The following is a 16,849-nucleotide window of genomic DNA, read 5'->3' as shown; positions in this document are numbered from 1 at the left end:
GAATGAATGAATGAGGCATTTATATAGCGCTTTTTTAATGTGTATTGCAATACACCCAAAGCGCTTAACAATCATGTGGGGGGTCTCTCCTAAACCACCACCAGTGTGCAGCATCCACATTGTCAAAGTGTTACTCACACCAATGTCCAACTACATTTGAAATAAGCTGGATCATTTATTTTATGTCAGTGTAAGTGGTATGTACTAGTTGAACAAGTTTGAGTAGAAAATAGGGAAATGATATGTTTGCTAATTAAACAGCTGCTGTCACTGCTTAGCTGTACTGTTCAGTATATCAGGTCTCAAAGTGATTGGCCAACAGGTGAAAGGTTTGCTCACTGTTTACATGAGTTGTTAACCATTGCCTCAGTCAGTCAGTGTCGCGACAGCATTATGTCCTCTCTGTCCGTTCTTCCACCGGAATGTCTGTTACAGCCTTTCCCCGTCCCCCAGCGACTTATGCTTGGACCAGGACCATCCAATGTGCCTGCACGGATCGCAGCAGCTGGAGCACAGCCCATTCTGGGCCACCTGCATGCAGAAACCATTGAGGTAATACAGTATTAAGTGCATACTAGGGACTACTGACTTTTTAGGTCACCATTTTTATGACGCTTTACCATGTTGAATCATATTGTCTTAAAGGGATCATTCACCCAAATATTATAATTTACTCACCCTTATATTGTTCAAAACCTGTACTGTAACCTGACATTCTCTTATGTGGAACTGTATAATGGGATTCAATTGTCACCAAAACAGTTTAGTTAGCAAAATTGTCAAAATCTTCTGTGTTCAACAGAAGAAAGAAAGTCGCAGGTTTGGAACAACATAAGTGTAAGTAAATGATGACAGAATTTTCGTTTCTGGGTGAACTTTAAACCCTTTAAACAACTGCAACATAAGTAGCTGAAATGACTTGAATCTGGCTGGTAACATTGTACCTGTTGTGGAAGAAATTAAATGGTATAGTATCTTGTTAATAAAAGATTTTTAAAAGTAAATAACTTGTAGTCCTGCTACATAAATAATCGTGTCATAATCCTTATGTTTGAATGAAATGAATTCATTGTTTGCTCATTTTGCTTTCAGATTATGAATCAGATCAAAAGTGGAATTCAGTATGCATTTCAGACCCGAAACCGAGTGACTCTGGCTGTGAGTGGACCGGGTCATGCAGCTATGGAGTGTGCCATCTTTAACTCACTGGAGCCCGGAGAGAGCGTCCTCATAGCCATCAATGGCATATGGGGAGAGAGGGCTGCAGAGATAGCTGAGAGAATAGGTGCAGATTCTGCTTTTACAAGAAAGCCTAGAACTAAGAGTTATAAAGGTCATCCAGATCATCATTAATTCATATATCAAACACTCTTCACAAGGTGCCAAGGTGAACACGGTTGTAACCTCTGCTGGTGGGTACATTACAAATGAGGAAATTGAGCAGGTACAAATTATGTTTCATTAACCATTTATGTATTTATTTACTACATATGATCAACCATGTTTGTCTTGTTTTATAGGTATTAGATAAATACAGGCCAGTGGTGTTCTTTCTCACACATGGAGAATCCTCCACAGGAGTTGTCCACCCCATAGACGGCATAGGTGACCTTTGCCACAAGTGAGACATTTCTGCTTGAATAGAGTTGCTTCAGATTAAGACTCTCTATTAAAATGAGCATTTTGTATTTTTTACTAACTTTGTGGTCACCTATATGACAGGCTACTCCTAAAAATAGCAAAACAGAGGATAGAATTATTCATGTTGGTTAGACTACATGATTCACGTTGAACTACACAGTCCAATTAAATGCTGTCAAGAATGAGAATGTCCCTCCCCCCAAAACTTTAAAATCAAATATAAATGTAAGTAAAACTATATAGACAAATCTAACAAAACTGATAAAACTAAGTAAAATTTAAAAAAATAAATCAACACGTTGCATGAACTAATAATAGTATATCAGCGATACTAAAATAACATTGCAACTTACAAGCTGCAAATCATTTACATTTAAGTTAGCAGAAGCTTTTTTTAATACGCGTGTTATTTTATATATTTATAATTATTTATTACATAATATCACATATTTATTTTGTTTTTTGGTCACACTTTATCTTAAGGTCCAATTCTTGCCATTAATTACGACTTTTGCCTCAATAATCACCTAATTTGCTGCTTTTAATAGCTGGTAAGGTAGTTGTTAAGTTTAGGTAGGATTAGGGATGTAGAATATAGTCACGCAGAATATGTGCTTTAAGCACTAATAAACAGCCAATATGTTAATAATAGGCATGCTAATAAGCAACTAGTTAATAGTGAGAATTGGTCCCTATACTAAAGTGTTACCTTTTTTCTTTTTGAGTAAATTCTGTTCTGTCATTCAGGTACAACTGCTTATTTCTGGTTGATTCAGTAGCGGCACTGGGAGGTACTCCTATCTGCATGGATGAGCAAGGTATCGCCACATTACATGCTCTGGCACTAAAATCACTGCCTGGGGTCCATAATTTAAAAAGTACTTGCTGTATCACTAGGTATTGACATTATGTATACTGGCTCTCAGAAGGTTTTGAACGCACCTCCAGGAACTGCACCAATCTCCTTCAGTGAGAGAGCATGGTGAGACAAAACAGCTTCAAGCCAGATTTTTTATTTTTTATTTTTTTTATTCAATATGTGACAAAAATTCTCCTGTTTTGACAAAACAGCCAGAAAATATTTAACAGGAGGACAAAACCAATCTCTTACTTCTTGGATATGAGCTGGTTGGCAAATTACTGGGGTTGTGATGACAAGCCTGTACGCGCGTAAGAACCATTCATCACATTTAACAAGTGCTGATATAACAGCTCATTAAACACTGGAGGCCTCATTCACGTTAAATTATAAAACAAAATAGTCCAAGACAGAAATCAATATGCTCAGACCTCTGAAGTCAATTCTCTATCACTAAATGATGATAGAATATTGTGCATATACTGTATGTTAAAGTTGCTGTAACTGTGCAGTTATCACCACACTGGACCTGTATCTTCTTTCTATGGTCTGCGTGAGAGTCTGGCCATCCTTGCAGAGACTGTGAGATCATATTCTGCACTTGAATACTCTGAGAAACATGAATTTTGTAAAAAGAACATATGTTTACCATATATTTTATTTTTATAGGGTCTTGAGAACTCATGGAAACGGCACAAAGAGGTTGCAGAGTACTTCCATAAAGGCTTAGAAGAAATGGGCCTAAAACTGTTTGTGCAGGATAAGGTTGGCAGAAGAAGCCTCAAACATCACAACAGATCTCACATATATCGCATTACTATAACTCGCATTACATTTTCTGAAAACATCTTGTGTCTTATAGAAAGCAAGACTGCCAACGGTGACCACAATAGTAGCTCCCCCAGGATACGACTGGCGGGAAATCACAGGGTATATTATGAAGACCTATAACATTGAAATCTCTGGGGGTCTTGGACCATCTGCTGGCATGGTGAGAAGCTATTGGTTTCAATTAATCATGACTGACAGACGTCAGGACAACTAGCCGTTCCCAGTACATTGAAATTGTGTGTTAAAGAGACACAGTGGTCAGTAACTCTTGTTTCTCATATTTTTTTGTTTTACAGGTTTTGCGTGTGGGATTGATGGGATGTAACAGCAGCAAGGCCAATGTGGACAAGGTGTTGGAGGCCTTGGCTGATGCTCTAAAACACTGTCACAAGAGCAGAGTCTGACAGCATGACCCATCATCAATAAAACAGTCCAGCATTTTAATCATTTAACTGTGATGTTCAATTATTTTTGGTGATATCCCTCTTTGAAGAAAAAAAAAAAAAAAAAACCTTTGTGCTCCTCCTTAAACATAGCCCTAGATATAGTAGCTATTATTAATTTAGCTGACACTTAAATGTGTAAAAAAAAAAAAAAAAAAAAAAAACAGAAGCCTGCAATATTAGCAGTTAGGTTACATTTTTACTGAAAAACCGCTATGAAATAAACATACGTTTTCCACATTTTTATCTTTGTTTTTTTCTTCAGAATAATCAGAAATAATGTAACCTTATAAGCAGGCATTTGTTCTATTATATTCTGTATATTTTCCATTTTGAAAAAAAACTAAACTAAAAGCCTAACTAAAAGTGCTACAGTATATGCAATATGAATGGAATAATTCAGCCAAAATAAAATCATTTTCATTTACTCACCCTCATTTTGCTCCAAACCCTTGTGTTGATCTTGAGCAGGTGGTTTTCTTTCTCCTGAAAGGTCTGATTTGCCTCTCTTTGTCTTTTACAGATGCACTTTTTTTTTTGGTAAAAAATTGCTAAATCTGGCCAAAAGTCAAAAATAAATAGTTATTTCACAATAATAATAACACACACCTATCTATCTATCTATCTATCTATCTATGTATCTATCTGTCTATCTATCTGTCATAGAAGGTACATTTGTTGCACCCTCTTAATAATATTTAGTTTTTTCTAAATAAGTTGCATAGTAGCTTTAAGGACAACATGATGCACATATAACTGCATTTAAACTAAATTGAGGCATTAAAACTAATTAAAAGGCACAAAAATGATTACAATAAATATTAGTACTTTACTACAACGTTGCATAACTACATAATCTGCCTAAGCCTCAAGTCTGAAACTGATATAAGTAAACCTTTATAAAGAACTCACCGTTTCTAATAGAGGTCGGATTCGTGAGGAATCGCATTTTGTCCTTCCGCGGGCACTGTAGGAAAGTGAGCGGATGTGACGTACATGTTTTTTTTTTTTAAAGAAAAGTACCGCGTAAAGAGATCGCGGCCTTCGAATAATTTGCTAGCCGTTGTCGGTATTTGTTCCCTGTTGTTCTGCCTTTTTAAACGGTGTTTTTAAGAGCCATGTCTTGCAGAAGAGGAGCTTTAATTGTTCTCGAGGGAGTAGACAAAGCCGGGAAAACTACACAATGTCAAAAACTCGTACATGCGTTACAGCAGAGCGGACGAGCGGCAGAAATTATGCGTTTTCCAGGTAAAATGACTTCCCTCCTCTCGTCTCGTCTCGTGAAGCCTTACCTGTCACAAAAACCAAAAATAAAAGTGAGCCGTCTAACGTTACCTAGACAACATAAAAGGCTTAATAGTTAATAATAAGAGACATAATTTTGCCCGGATCTTAATGATATAAAGGCGGCCGTGATTTGGCAGCTCACTGGGGTTTGAGACACAGCCTAGTGTTTGTATTTTTTGTACTGTTTATTTTAAAACAGACAGGACCACTAAAATTGGTCAGCTGATCAGTTCATACCTGGAGAAGAAGAGTAATCTGGAGGATCATTCTGTTCACCTGCTGTTTTCTGCAAACCGATGGGAAATGGTGTAGGTTATCTCTCCAGAGTTTATGTTGACATGAATCTAGTAAAGTGCATGAACAGGAATGGCTCATTAATTTATCGTTCATTAAGTGGATCAACCCATCTATCTGTCAACCATTCAGTCTGTTTTCTTACTTCAGGCCTCTGATTAAACAGAAGTTGGAACAAGGGATCAATCTAGTGGTGGACCGCTATGCATTTTCTGGAGTTGCTTTCACTAGTGCCAAGCCTGTGAGTGTTACTGTTACTCCAACACAGAGAAAAAATATTGTATTCATTTATAAAGTATGTTCATGTACATTACTGTTTAAAAGGTTGGGGTCAATAAGATTTGAGAAAAATCTGCTGACGGTAAAGACTTAATTTTATATAAATTAACAATATAAATATTATATTGTATTGAATGCTGTTATTTTGAACTTAATATTCATCACAAATCAGAGAGGAAAAAAAAAATATATATATATATATATATAAAACATTTTATTTTTATATATATATATATATATATATATATATATATAAAAAATATTTTTTTTTTCCTTGTAGAGACATTAATTTAGTTGTTTTCTATATGTTCAGGGCTTCTCTCTGGAGTGGTGCATGAATCCAGATATTGGACTTCCAAAACCAGACCTGGTGATGTTTTTGCAGCTCAATCCCAATATGGCAGTAAACCGTGGAGAATACGGAATTGAACGGTATGAAACCAGCGCCTTCCAACGGACAGTGCATCAAAGATTTGAAGAGCTCATGAAAGATGCCTCAGTCAACTGGAAGGTGGTTTATTTTATTTGGTAAACCTAATTATTGTAAACTTGCAGTACGTAATCTTCAAATGAGTTTAATCTCTATCTTTCAATCTCTAGGTAATTGATGCTGCAAGGACCATAGAAGAGGTGCACAGAGATATTAAGGTTTTAAGTGAAGACATCATCCGTTTAACCCAGAATCAGCCAGTTGGAGAGCTGTGGAGGTGAACGGATCACCTGAAACTTTTAATGAATACATTTTAATGTTTTTTCTGTCACTATGTGGAATAGTACAGAAAATACAGAATTATTGTTTTAATTTTTTAATGCTTTGATTAAATAAATAATCATAAAATAAACTTGTGTACAGAGATTTGAAACATCAAGACAAAATCATTCTTGTATAATTACACAAGCCATCCTACCCGATCTGCAAATGCCCAACCTTCCTTGGTTGTCATTTACAATTTCATACAGGTCCAAAATTTTTCCGACTTTCATTGGTCGAGAGTAAATGCTAAATCAAATCTGATTAGCAGGTCTCCAGACCAAAACCATAAAATGTGTTATGGCAAACCTGTGTTTTAAGTTAAGGGAGTAAAAAGGCACCATATCACTTAAAAATTAATCTATAGTGTTAAGACTCAATATGGATACACATAAATGCGACTAAGTACATACATACTGATGATCCTGAGTGCCTGTGACCATGACACCTGACCTCGGTTCACTCAGGGTGACACAGAGCAGTCAGCATAGCTGTTTAAGAAGAAAGCTGTGTGTTTGACGCAGGTGACTATGCCACAGTGGCTTTGGACGTCAATGGTATCCTTCTCTTTCCTCTGAAGAGGCTCTACCACAGAATTTTGAAAGTCTGGCAAATGCAAGCGTTCTTCACAAGGACAGGATTTCAAATTCTTCATCCTCCGAATCAAAGAAGCGTTCGAGCCGGTCTGAATCCGAAAAGTCTGGTAAAGAAAAATAAAATATAATGGTGTGTATTTATAAATGTAACTCTTTGCAAATTTGTACAATTCTGAATTTATGAACAAAGAGTGAGAGATTAAGAGATTACCTGGAGTGAGATTAAGTACATCTGCGGTAATTAGATGAGATGGCTGACTGTCTACCAATTCAAACATAGGAAGACCTCTACAGTTTGAAACCTGCACAAGGTAAACACAGAAACAAAGAGTGGACCAGAGGTACAAACATGAGCTGAGGCAACTAAAAACTCAAAAGTAATTTATGGCTTAAGTACCTTACGAATCTGTGCACACCAGTCATCAAAATCATCCTCTGTTTGACAGAAGAAGCCCTGATGGACAAAATGTGGCATAGATGATACTGTTACTCAAAGGAAATTACTTTCTGCAGCTTTTAACAACAACTGTACTGAACAATTAATTCCCAAAATTTTCCAAGACAAGTGAGCATGTTTCATTCTTTTGATTAGGCAACTGTGGGGAAAATGGAATGATAATCCAAGAATAAATACATATTCCTCTTTATCTAATAACTTTAAAAATACTGTGAAATGTACAGCTGTATAATGTGAATCAGTTACTTATTGAAAATGGGGCTCTGTGTTTTCCGACTGATGTGACTATACACATTTACATGTATTGTGATCATGATTTTCTATATGCACACTGGAGTCGGTTAGATTTTTGAAAGAAGTAGTCTCTTCTGCTCACCAAGGCAGAATATGTTAGATATTATTGCAATTTAAAATAACAATATTGTATTTAAATGTATTTTAAAATGTAATTTATTCCAGTGAAGGCAAAACGGAATTTTCTTCAGTCATTATTCCAGTCTTCAGTGCCTTCAGAAATAATTTTAATATGATGATTTGGGACTCAAGAAACATTATTATTATAGCTGTCCTGCTTAATATTTTTGTGGATACCATGATACATTTTGGATTGGACTGGATTCTTTGATAAATAGAAAGTTCAAAAGAACACAATTTATGTGAATTACAATTTTTTTAAAATTACATTAGAAATAAATAAACTCACGTTTGATCAAATGAATATTCTTGCCAAATAAAATTATTTTTTCCCACAAAAAAAAAAAAATCCTAATTAAATTTTTTAAATAATTTTCCTGTGTATTATTTTGACACTGACATCGTCTTTTAAGGGAATTAAACAGCTCTAGTCATGTGACAATTTTCTGCAATTACGTTTACTTAAAAATCAAGAAATCTGGAATTAATTTATTACTGACAATTATGTGTATAATACATTAACATCTTTTAAGACCATTCAAACCGAAAAATACATTTTGGGATTAAAAGGGTTTAATCAGTTAAGTACTACTGGGTGAATGTAAATGATACTGAAATGAATCATTTGTGTCTTACACATTAAGCTCTACTTACAGCAGCAATGGAGGGGTCAAGCTCACAGATGTGCATTCGGCAGGGAGGGTGCTGGCAGTGGTAGGAGTCGTCTGGGAACTGACCATCTTCATGTGGGTCCACGGCTGGCTGAGTGGTATGAGGGTCTAGATAAATGAGCTCATGACCTGTAGGGTGCATCAATAAGAAAAGATAAGCATTTTGAAACACAATATACTGCCATACAGCATTTAATATTTATATAATCTGTACTAAACCACAGATAAACCTTCTAGCTACCACAGTGTAACAGCAGTGGTTCAGATAAACAAAGATGTGTTTGTATTACTTTAATAATAGGGTCATTCCGTGTCAACTCAACCAGTGGTCCCCGGCTCAAATTTTTGATTTTGTCAATGTTTTTTCTGAGGAAAGATAAACATGTATAGTGATGAAAGGCAAAGAATGTAATGTCATGGATGAATATTTACTGAGTAATCCACTATTTTGTAGACTATGGTCAAAATGGCAATTTTCACCTGAGATTCAGAGCCAAATTACAGGATGGTAAAAATGACTTTAGAAAGATTGCAGCATAATTATATTTTTACACAGAGATCAGTATGTCTATTAGGCAAATCTGTTGGCTTTAGCAATCTGTTGCATTATACAGTGCTGCTTGAAAGTTTGTGCACCCTTTACAATTTTCTATATCCTGCATATGACCCAAAACATCATCAGATTTTCCTGAAATTTGACAAAGAGAACCCAATCAGACAAAAATATTTTATCATTTATTTATTGAGAAAAATTATCCATCTATCTGTGCATTGCAAAAGTATGTGAATCTTTGCTTTCAGTATCTGGTACCAAATTAACAGCTAATCATAGAGATTCACAAATATTGGTTTATTGATGTGAATACAATGTGAGGAGAGCAACCACACTTTTTGTAGCTTCAGAAGCTGTTCAAATGAACAAAATCTTTTCTTTCAAATATCCCTGAAACTAATTCAAATATATAGAATCTTATGAAATGACTACTGAGAGTAAGGTGATGTGTCTCAACTTGACCATTTCATTGCATTTTTAGTACTCAAACATAAATGGGTCATTCTGTGTCAACTCAGAGGTCACCGGTCCAAATATTTGATTTTGCTAATGTTTTTTCTCAAGAAAGATAAAAATGTATAGTGATGAACACCAAATTATTAAATGTCATGGATGAATATTTACTGAGTAATCCACTATTTTGTAGAGGGGGGTCAAAATGGCAATTTTAACCTGAGATTCGGAGCCAAACTTCAGGAGGTTAAAAATGACTTCAGAAAGACGGCAGCATCATAATGTTATTTTTACACAGAGATCGGTAGGTCTCTTAGTAAAATCTCTTGACTTCAGCAATCTTTGTTGCATTATGTGCCAATGGTGACCATTCAAAATGGGGAAAGAGCACTTTTCAAAGAAAGAGTAAGTTTTGATAAAGAGCAAGGCCTGCAACTCAAAAAGTATTATATATACACACATATATATATATATATATCTTAATTCCCTTTTAGATATTGGGTCTTAAGAAACTTTCCTTGTGGCATCTACATTTGTAATGCCCTATATGACTCAGTTCCAGAAATATTGCAATCTCAACATGGCTCCAAGAGTAAATCATTACACATTTTGGTAACACTTTACTTGAAGGGGTGTGCATAAGACTGACACATGACACCTTCATAATCATGACATGAGGTTTTACGCATGTTTATGACAACTGTCATTAAGTGTCATTCACTCAGTTGTCATTTTTAATGCAAAGATGACATTATTTACCTAACCCTACCCTTACCCTTAACCCTAACCCATAACAAAGACATCTCAAACAATGTCATCTTTGCATTAACTGAGCGAATGACACTTAATGACAGTTGTCATAAACATGCATAAAAACCCTTCATATTCATGGAATGTCTCATGTCATGATTATGAAGGTGTCATGTCAGTTCTATGCACACCCATTCAAGTAAAGTCTAATCCACATTTTCAGTTATCACTTTGCATTCAGCTGATACTTTTTTTTTCTTCTTTTTTTTCATTTTAAAGAGGAAGAACAAATAATGTTGAAACTGGAAATGTATCTTGTTTTCCTCTATCAAAACACCTGTCTGAGTACCATAAATATTCTTTTTCCAAAGTTTGCATGCTTGTAACTCAAGAAGTTTTAAAAAAAAAATCTCAATATTAATATAAATTCTGGTTGTTATTAAACTTTTTTGTAGTCTTTTTTATGGCCCTATATGGTTCAACCCCAGATATATGGGAAGCCCAATTTGTTGAATTTTGCCCATTTTCAGTGTTTGAAAACCAAATGTTAGTCACTTTGTATACAGCTGATACTTATTACATTTAAAGGGCAATGTCTGAAGAATGAATAATGTTTACCTTTGTTCTATGTAATTGTTTTGATAGAGGGAAACAAGCCACAATTCTAGTTTCAACATTAACATGACATTTAATATTTTGGCTTTCATCACAATATATGTTTATCTTTCTATAGAATATATTAAAAAATTTGAGCTGGAGAAATGACCCAATAATAGCATTTGAAAAAATCATTCAATGCACAAAGAACAATGTTTAAATGAATGTAGTCCGAGATGCACAGTCTTTCATCAAGTAATATTTTTGTTTGTGGTTTTAAGAATAAGGTCATGTCACACTACCTATATATATATATATATATATATGTTGGCATCTATGTAATAAACTAGCTTCTACCAAGTAACTAGACAAATTCGCAACAAAATACCATAGACATTGATTGGGCACACATTATTTTGTTATGCTAATAACAAAGATATGCAAAGAGTTTACTCATTTACTTACTTTGCTATCGGAATTGACTTTTTATAGATTTAGCTTGAAAAACTCTGCTTACCTACAAAGCCAATGAAGTAGTGAGCGCTGTTCGGCTTCCCACCTATTACCCCTAAAGACTGAGGCATCATGAAGCATTGCTGTGGATAAGACATAAGAAAGAAGTCCAACAGTCAGCAAACTTGAATAGGTGATCTTTAAAGCAATAATAGATGAAGAATTAGTATCTTACTCAGACTTACTGTCTGATCTTAACAGTTGAGTGTTTTATCTATTCATACGACAGATAATGTTATAGATTTACCTTGAGTGGTTCAATATAGGCTTCGTTGATGTCACTGAGGCCCAGTCTTAGTGGAATCAGCAGAACAAGGGGTTTCCACAGAGCCGTCTCCTCTTCTGCCAGAGCGCAAGCCCCCTCCAGATCGCCATTCATTTCCAGAGGCTCTTCAGAAGCCGCACATGCACCCCTGTCAAAGTCCAGCCACGGCATACACAACCTCTCTACAGACAGCCAAGAACAAAAACATTAAGTCATTTACTCTTACAGGCTTGAAAGAAAAAAAAAAAAAAAAAAAACTATTCAGCCTGTACAATTGTTTTCACAATTTACGGTCTCAAAATGTATAATATCTTATGACACTTTTACCCAGTGCATGTTTACATGTGCAGCGATAATTGAGCTACAGCAGGTTTTGCATAGTTGAGCTACAGTTAACATCTCTCTGTGCAAGCACCGGTGACACAATGTGTAATTGAATATTTGAAGGATTAAGTGCATCACCTTTGTCTTTTGAAACAAACTGAGCTACTATTACATTATCTACATCTGACTTTGTAAAAACCGAACTGGCATGATTTCACTTGGATTATTAAAGTGTTTAAAAATTATTGTTTTGTTCCTATTGGGGAAAAAAACACTTCAAGTAGATGCCATTGATAATGATATCCATGGGGCAATGATATTTGAGCTGTTGCATAAAAAGGATTTTTGAAAGGGTTACAAATAAAGCTTATTTATAAAAATAGCAAAATGTCATTAGAAGATGCTACAAAGACTTTGTGCTATCATTAAACTGAAATGAAATTTTCTACCTCAAACTCAAATGTGACCCTGGACCACAAAACCAGTCTTAAGTTGCTGGGGTATATTTGTAGCAATAGTCAAAAATACATTGTATGGGTCAAAATTATCAATTTTTCTTTTATGCCAAAAATCATTAGTATATTAAGTAAAGATCATGTTCCATGAAGATATTTTGTAAATTTCTTACCATAAATGTATAAAAACTTCATTTTTGATTAGTAATATGCATTGCTAAGAACTTCATTTGGACAACTTTAAAGGCAATTTTCTCAATATTTTGATTTTTTTTTTTGCATCCTCAGATTGCAGATTTTCAAATAGTTGCATCTCAGCCAAATATTGTCCTATCATAAAATTGACACTTAAGACTGGTTTTGTGGTCCAGGGTCACAAATATGCAATTTGATGTGCTTTTTAGCAGCAGGCACTGGCAATCTCCTTAACAACATGAATGCTGCATAACACCTGGAGATTTTGGATAAAAACCTACTCCCTTTTGCCAGAAAACTATAAACTGAGGACATTTTAGTAGGACGAAGACAACCCACCGCACACTGACAGAGTAACGCTGAAGTGGCTTAAAATGAAGAAATTGATGCCCTTGAGTGGCTTATTCAGAGTATTGACCTCAATCTCATTGCACATCTCTGAAAGGAGTAACTGCTTCACTTTTAGTGCTTTTGCAGGGAGGAATGCGCTTATCATGTTCCATCACACTGTGCAAAATTAAAAATGACCTAAGGCTGAGAGTTGTAATATCTCTGAATGTGGTTCAACCAAATACTAAAGAAAGGGGATAAATACTTGCTGATTAAATAACATTTTAAAATTAACTTGTTCACTTCTGCAATAAACAAAAGATGATATTTTGAGGAATGCTGAATTTACTTCCATTTTATGGACAATTTAGACAATACATTTAGCAAAATATTGTCCTTTTTGCTCCACGAAACAAAGAAAGTCATACAGGTTTGGAATGACATGAGGGTGAGTAAAAAATGACAGAATTCATTTTTTTGAGTGAACTATACTTTTAAATATACTGGCTAATTTCATCATGCTTTTGGCTACTATTAAGAGTAATATATAGTCAAATCCTCTCCAAATACAGATTAAGTAACCATGATTTAGAAATAGAGAGAGGAAGACATAGACAAACATGGACAGAGCGAGAGCAGAGGATCTGTAGACACTGTGATCTACAGCAAATAGACAACGAGAAACACTTTCTGCTGATGTGTCCTAAATATCACAATGTGAGGGAAACATTTCTCCCCAGATTTGAAGCATTGATTCCATCATTTACTGAACTTAGTGATACTGAGAAAATGCCCTTCTTACTCGGAGAAGATGATAACACAGCTGCACTCGCTGCTAAATATGTATTAACCAATGTTAGATGTTAAACATGATTAACTGACTTATCTTTTCATTTATTTAGATGGATTTTATTTATTATTATTTATGTTGTTGTTATATATATATGTTAATGCTTTGGCAACATTGTGCTACACAGTCATGCTAATAAAGCTGAATTGAATTGAATTGAATTGAATATAGTCAGCTCAAATCCATTCCCAGAATTCCACAAATTTCCCTCTAAATTAGTGCAAAAAAAGTGTGCAGATTCCATCTAAGCCTACTAAAGAGGCACTATGAAACAGAACTCACTGATTTCCTCTATGACCACAGTATTGTCCATAGCTACATGAACTGCCAATCGGCTCCAGGAGTCAAAAACTGCCAGTTTCCTAGATGGGCACAAAGTGTATTTGATTAATGCAAAGACAGTAAAGCAAAAGTAGTTTATTTGAGGATTACTGAGCTTTAATAACATTTTCTGGTTATATTATGTACTAAAAATCATAATAGTAAGTATTTAATTTGACTTGGCCAACTTACTTAAGTACCTGTGCCACTGTATTCGGACCATACCACTGGCCTATAGACTTGCCCTCACCGACTCCCATTTGAGCTGAGGAAAACATGAAACAATGTCAATGCAGTAACTTACCCATCAAAAGAGTAACGTTAACACTATTCCTATAATATGCAGGCAGCAGGTAGATGAGGAATAGTACCTATTTGATGAATGGAATAATAACTGTCCTTCTTGTCAATGAAGGCATTGAGAATGCTGATATATTCTGCTCTCTGCCGCTGACCTGGACTCCATGTCCAGTCTAATAAAAAAATACAACCATCTCAGAGAACAGCAGACACCATAATCTCCAACCTCGTAACACAGCTTTGTCTTACCTCTACCTAAGTGCCTGCAGACCAAGGCCTGCCCAAGAATCATCTGTCCACATCGAAGCATGCAGCCCCAGCCGGTGTCTGAAGTGGGCCCGGTGCCACCTGTAACATCACATCCATTAACAAATTATCAGTAAAACTAAACAGACTATCCAGATGAATAATTAAATGCAGTACTTGGACAGTGAGATCAAGATCGAAGACTCTGACTCTCACCAATTGGCTGGAAGTTCTTTCTGTACGTGAACCACAAACGTGAGGTGACGTCTGCCAAAATCTCATCCTTCTCTGGGACACAAAGAACATCATTAAACAACAGACAAACCCAACAGGACAAAACCTTCGATGTCTCCCACTTCATTACCTGTTAGAGCGCTGAACTGCTTTCCCAAAATCCAGACAGGCTCAGAGGTCTCTGGGAAATCTTCGATCTCTCCAAAGCGCAATGAGTCGTATGTTAGAGTAGCTGTTGAAAGAAAAGCCAACTGGAAGTTCAATAACTTACAGACTAACAGCAAAAAAGAGCTTTTGACTGAGTGAAAACAAAGATATTGTTTTGAACATCTTTTCAGTTTTTTTTTTTTTTTAGTAGGCTTAGCCATCTGTCATACATGTATATATATTTTTTTTTTATTATTATTTTATTTTTTTTATTTTTTTACTTATAATCATTTCAATATTTTTTTTCCAACAATGTATTCTGAGAGAGACGCACATCTGTCCAATGCAATTAAAGACAGACAACAAATAAAGCGTTAACTTATCCAAGCTCATTTCTGTTACTCATGTTTTAATTTTTACATATGCATATTAAATGTTTCAAGATTTATAAGACGATCCTTTATTATGAACAAATATGAATTAATAATGACTAAAACTATATTTACAAATTAACCTTAACCTAGATTAATAGTAATTTATAATTTACTGTTGATACCTAATCAGTTAACTAATATTAACAAACTGAACTTTATTTTAAAGTGGTAACTGATGTTTTCACCAATTTTACTGACTTATTAGCACGGTGTACGTGTAACTTCACATTGTCCCATAAGTTTCACGCTTACAAAGCGTTTCAACAGTTACAAAATTATTGATTATAATGGATGTCATGCACCACAGTGATAAAGATATGAAACAGTATGTTAAAGTCCCTATCCTATTGGTAACCTATTGGCAAACAGATTATTAGAGTACGCAAAAATTGATAACGACATGGACAACCTCCCAACAGCGTTTACAGCTGAACGGTATCATTCGTGCGCTGGAACGCTCCTGTGATGTCCAAAAATGCTCAAGGTAGGCAGCTGACTAGACTCTAAAACACAGCCAGTACAGCCTAACAGTTTTGACGGGAGCCAGTAGCATTTTGGTGCAATGACATCTAGAAGACAATACTGTGTCCAACCCTCATCTGACAGCAGACTGTTCTGTTTTACTGTCCAGTTGGCAGCAGTTGGGACATCTATGTACCATATTTAACGACAAATTCCCAAACTGTAGAGGCGGCCACTCCAATAACAGGCGCGTACTTGGTTGACGATAGAAGAATTTTGCTTTTTAATAATTTCATGACATCTAGACAGATGAAAGAAATGTAAAGGAATTGTTTTCTTGCGGTTTTCTTACCTGCATCCATCCCGACAGTGATTCAGCCTATCTTGTTTGTTGAGTGTTCCTCACACTGCACTGACCAATAGGAAAGCACTTCCGCCTTGGTCAGCATGCGTCATGACTGTGATAACCAATCAGATCAATTCAAGGAATTTTTTTGGACTTTTTGACCAATAGAATTTCTCCAAAGGCGGGACATGTTGTTCTCCAGGAAGTAGATGTAAACAAGCGGCGAGTAATTGGGTAATCCTACAATAAATCGAGAGGAGTGCAGTGCTACGTAAATGTACTTAACGCAGATTGGCATTTCTGATTAGAAATGTCCAAGATATTTAACATCAAATGTTGGGAATGGCGTGAACAGCTTTAACGGTGTATGCTCTGTCTAAATTTGCGTATCTCTGACATTGTTGTTGCGTAAAAAGTATAGTCAACTAACGTTACTAACACCTGCAAGTTTAAAATCCAAGTCCGTGCTCTTGTCTTTAACTAAACTGTTTGTAATATGATTTTTATTTATCCTTTCATCAACCCAAATTGAAAAACTTTGTTTGTCTTTG

General features: G+C 35.4%; 4 protein-coding genes across 28 annotated transcripts in view; 2 read left to right on the top strand and 2 right to left on the bottom strand.

The window, feature by feature from the left end:
- Positions 1 to 472, bottom strand: part of kif1aa (kinesin family member 1Aa) — an 84,944-nt gene extending 84,472 nt beyond the window's left edge. For all 23 annotated transcript variants that reach the window (XM_058779706.1, XM_058779708.1, XM_058779716.1 and 20 more), the window contains exon 1: positions 340 to 472. The gene's annotated coding sequence lies outside the window, so the exon portion shown is untranslated. The remainder of the gene's footprint in view (positions 1 to 339) is intronic.
- On the top strand, positions 77 to 3,783 carry agxta (alanine--glyoxylate and serine--pyruvate aminotransferase a). Its single transcript, XM_058779732.1, has 11 exons — positions 77 to 552; positions 1,093 to 1,285; positions 1,380 to 1,444; positions 1,521 to 1,621; positions 2,389 to 2,459; positions 2,539 to 2,623; positions 2,713 to 2,811; positions 3,013 to 3,082; positions 3,170 to 3,265; positions 3,363 to 3,491; positions 3,628 to 3,783. Exons 1-11 carry the CDS (start codon positions 238 to 240, stop codon positions 3,733 to 3,735), a joined length of 1,332 nt encoding a protein of 443 aa, XP_058635715.1. The 5' UTR covers positions 77 to 237; the 3' UTR covers positions 3,736 to 3,783.
- A 1,067-nt stretch (positions 3,784 to 4,850) lies between these two features.
- Positions 4,851 to 6,488, top strand: dtymk (deoxythymidylate kinase (thymidylate kinase)). Its single transcript, XM_058779736.1, has 5 exons — positions 4,851 to 5,022; positions 5,261 to 5,369; positions 5,506 to 5,596; positions 5,948 to 6,145; positions 6,235 to 6,488. Exons 1-5 carry the CDS (start codon positions 4,893 to 4,895, stop codon positions 6,343 to 6,345), a joined length of 639 nt encoding a protein of 212 aa, XP_058635719.1. The 5' UTR covers positions 4,851 to 4,892; the 3' UTR covers positions 6,346 to 6,488.
- A 462-nt stretch (positions 6,489 to 6,950) lies between these two features.
- atg4b (autophagy related 4B, cysteine peptidase) lies at positions 6,951 to 16,446 on the bottom strand. 3 transcript variants are annotated; one of them, XM_058779734.1, is made up of 13 exons: positions 16,305 to 16,446; positions 15,040 to 15,141; positions 14,892 to 14,963; positions 14,679 to 14,777; positions 14,501 to 14,602; positions 14,322 to 14,394; positions 14,091 to 14,170; positions 11,637 to 11,836; positions 11,394 to 11,472; positions 8,507 to 8,652; positions 7,379 to 7,435; positions 7,193 to 7,283; positions 6,951 to 7,085 (listed from the first exon to the last, which is right to left on the bottom strand). In XM_058779734.1, the coding sequence occupies exons 1-13, from the start codon at positions 16,312 to 16,314 to the stop codon at positions 7,012 to 7,014; spliced, it is 1,185 nt and encodes a 394-aa protein (XP_058635717.1). In that variant the 5' UTR covers positions 16,315 to 16,446; the 3' UTR covers positions 6,951 to 7,011. The 3 variants fall into 3 exon arrangements, with proteins under 3 accessions (XP_058635717.1, XP_058635718.1, XP_058635716.1); XM_058779735.1 differs by having other exon boundaries at positions 14,892 to 14,958; positions 16,305 to 16,320; XM_058779733.1 differs by lacking the exon at positions 16,305 to 16,446 and adding an exon at positions 16,149 to 16,294.
- Positions 16,447 to 16,849: the final 403 nt, after the last annotated feature.

The sequence above is a fragment of the Onychostoma macrolepis genome, chromosome 06 (genome assembly GCF_012432095.1).
Source record: "Onychostoma macrolepis isolate SWU-2019 chromosome 06, ASM1243209v1, whole genome shotgun sequence".
NCBI lineage: Eukaryota > Metazoa > Chordata > Actinopteri > Cypriniformes > Cyprinidae > Onychostoma > Onychostoma macrolepis.
This window is presented reverse-complemented; position numbering and strand designations above follow the sequence as displayed.

What these genes read in the sequence shown, in the direction of transcription:
- agxta (XM_058779732.1), top strand. Translation starts at nt 238, where the DNA reads ATGATATGTTTGCTAATTAAACAGCTGCTGTCACTGCTTAGCTGTACT. An exon ending in AGAGATAGCTGAGAGAATAG is followed by an intron (nt 1,286 to 1,379) that starts GTGCAGATTCTG and finishes ACTCTTCACAAG; the next exon opens with GTGCCAAGGTGAACACGGTT. An exon ending in CAAATGAGGAAATTGAGCAG is followed by an intron (nt 1,445 to 1,520) that starts GTACAAATTATG and finishes CTTGTTTTATAG; the next exon opens with GTATTAGATAAATACAGGCC.
- dtymk (XM_058779736.1), top strand. Translation starts at nt 4,893, where the DNA reads ATGTCTTGCAGAAGAGGAGCTTTAATTGTTCTCGAGGGAGTAGACAAA. An exon ending in AGAAATTATGCGTTTTCCAG is followed by an intron (nt 5,023 to 5,260) that starts GTAAAATGACTT and finishes ATTTTAAAACAG; the next exon opens with ACAGGACCACTAAAATTGGT. An exon ending in ATGCCTCAGTCAACTGGAAG is followed by an intron (nt 6,146 to 6,234) that starts GTGGTTTATTTT and finishes TTCAATCTCTAG; the next exon opens with GTAATTGATGCTGCAAGGAC.
- atg4b (XM_058779733.1), bottom strand. Translation starts at nt 16,248, where the DNA reads ATGAAATTATTAAAAAGCAAAATTCTTCTATCGTCAACCAAGTACGCG. An exon ending in ACAGTGGCACAGGTACTTAA is followed by an intron (nt 14,171 to 14,321) that starts GTAAGTTGGCCA and finishes GTGCCCATCTAG; the next exon opens with GAAACTGGCAGTTTTTGACT. An exon ending in TGTGGTCATAGAGGAAATCA is followed by an intron (nt 11,837 to 14,090) that starts GTGAGTTCTGTT and finishes GGCTGTCTGTAG; the next exon opens with AGAGGTTGTGTATGCCGTGG.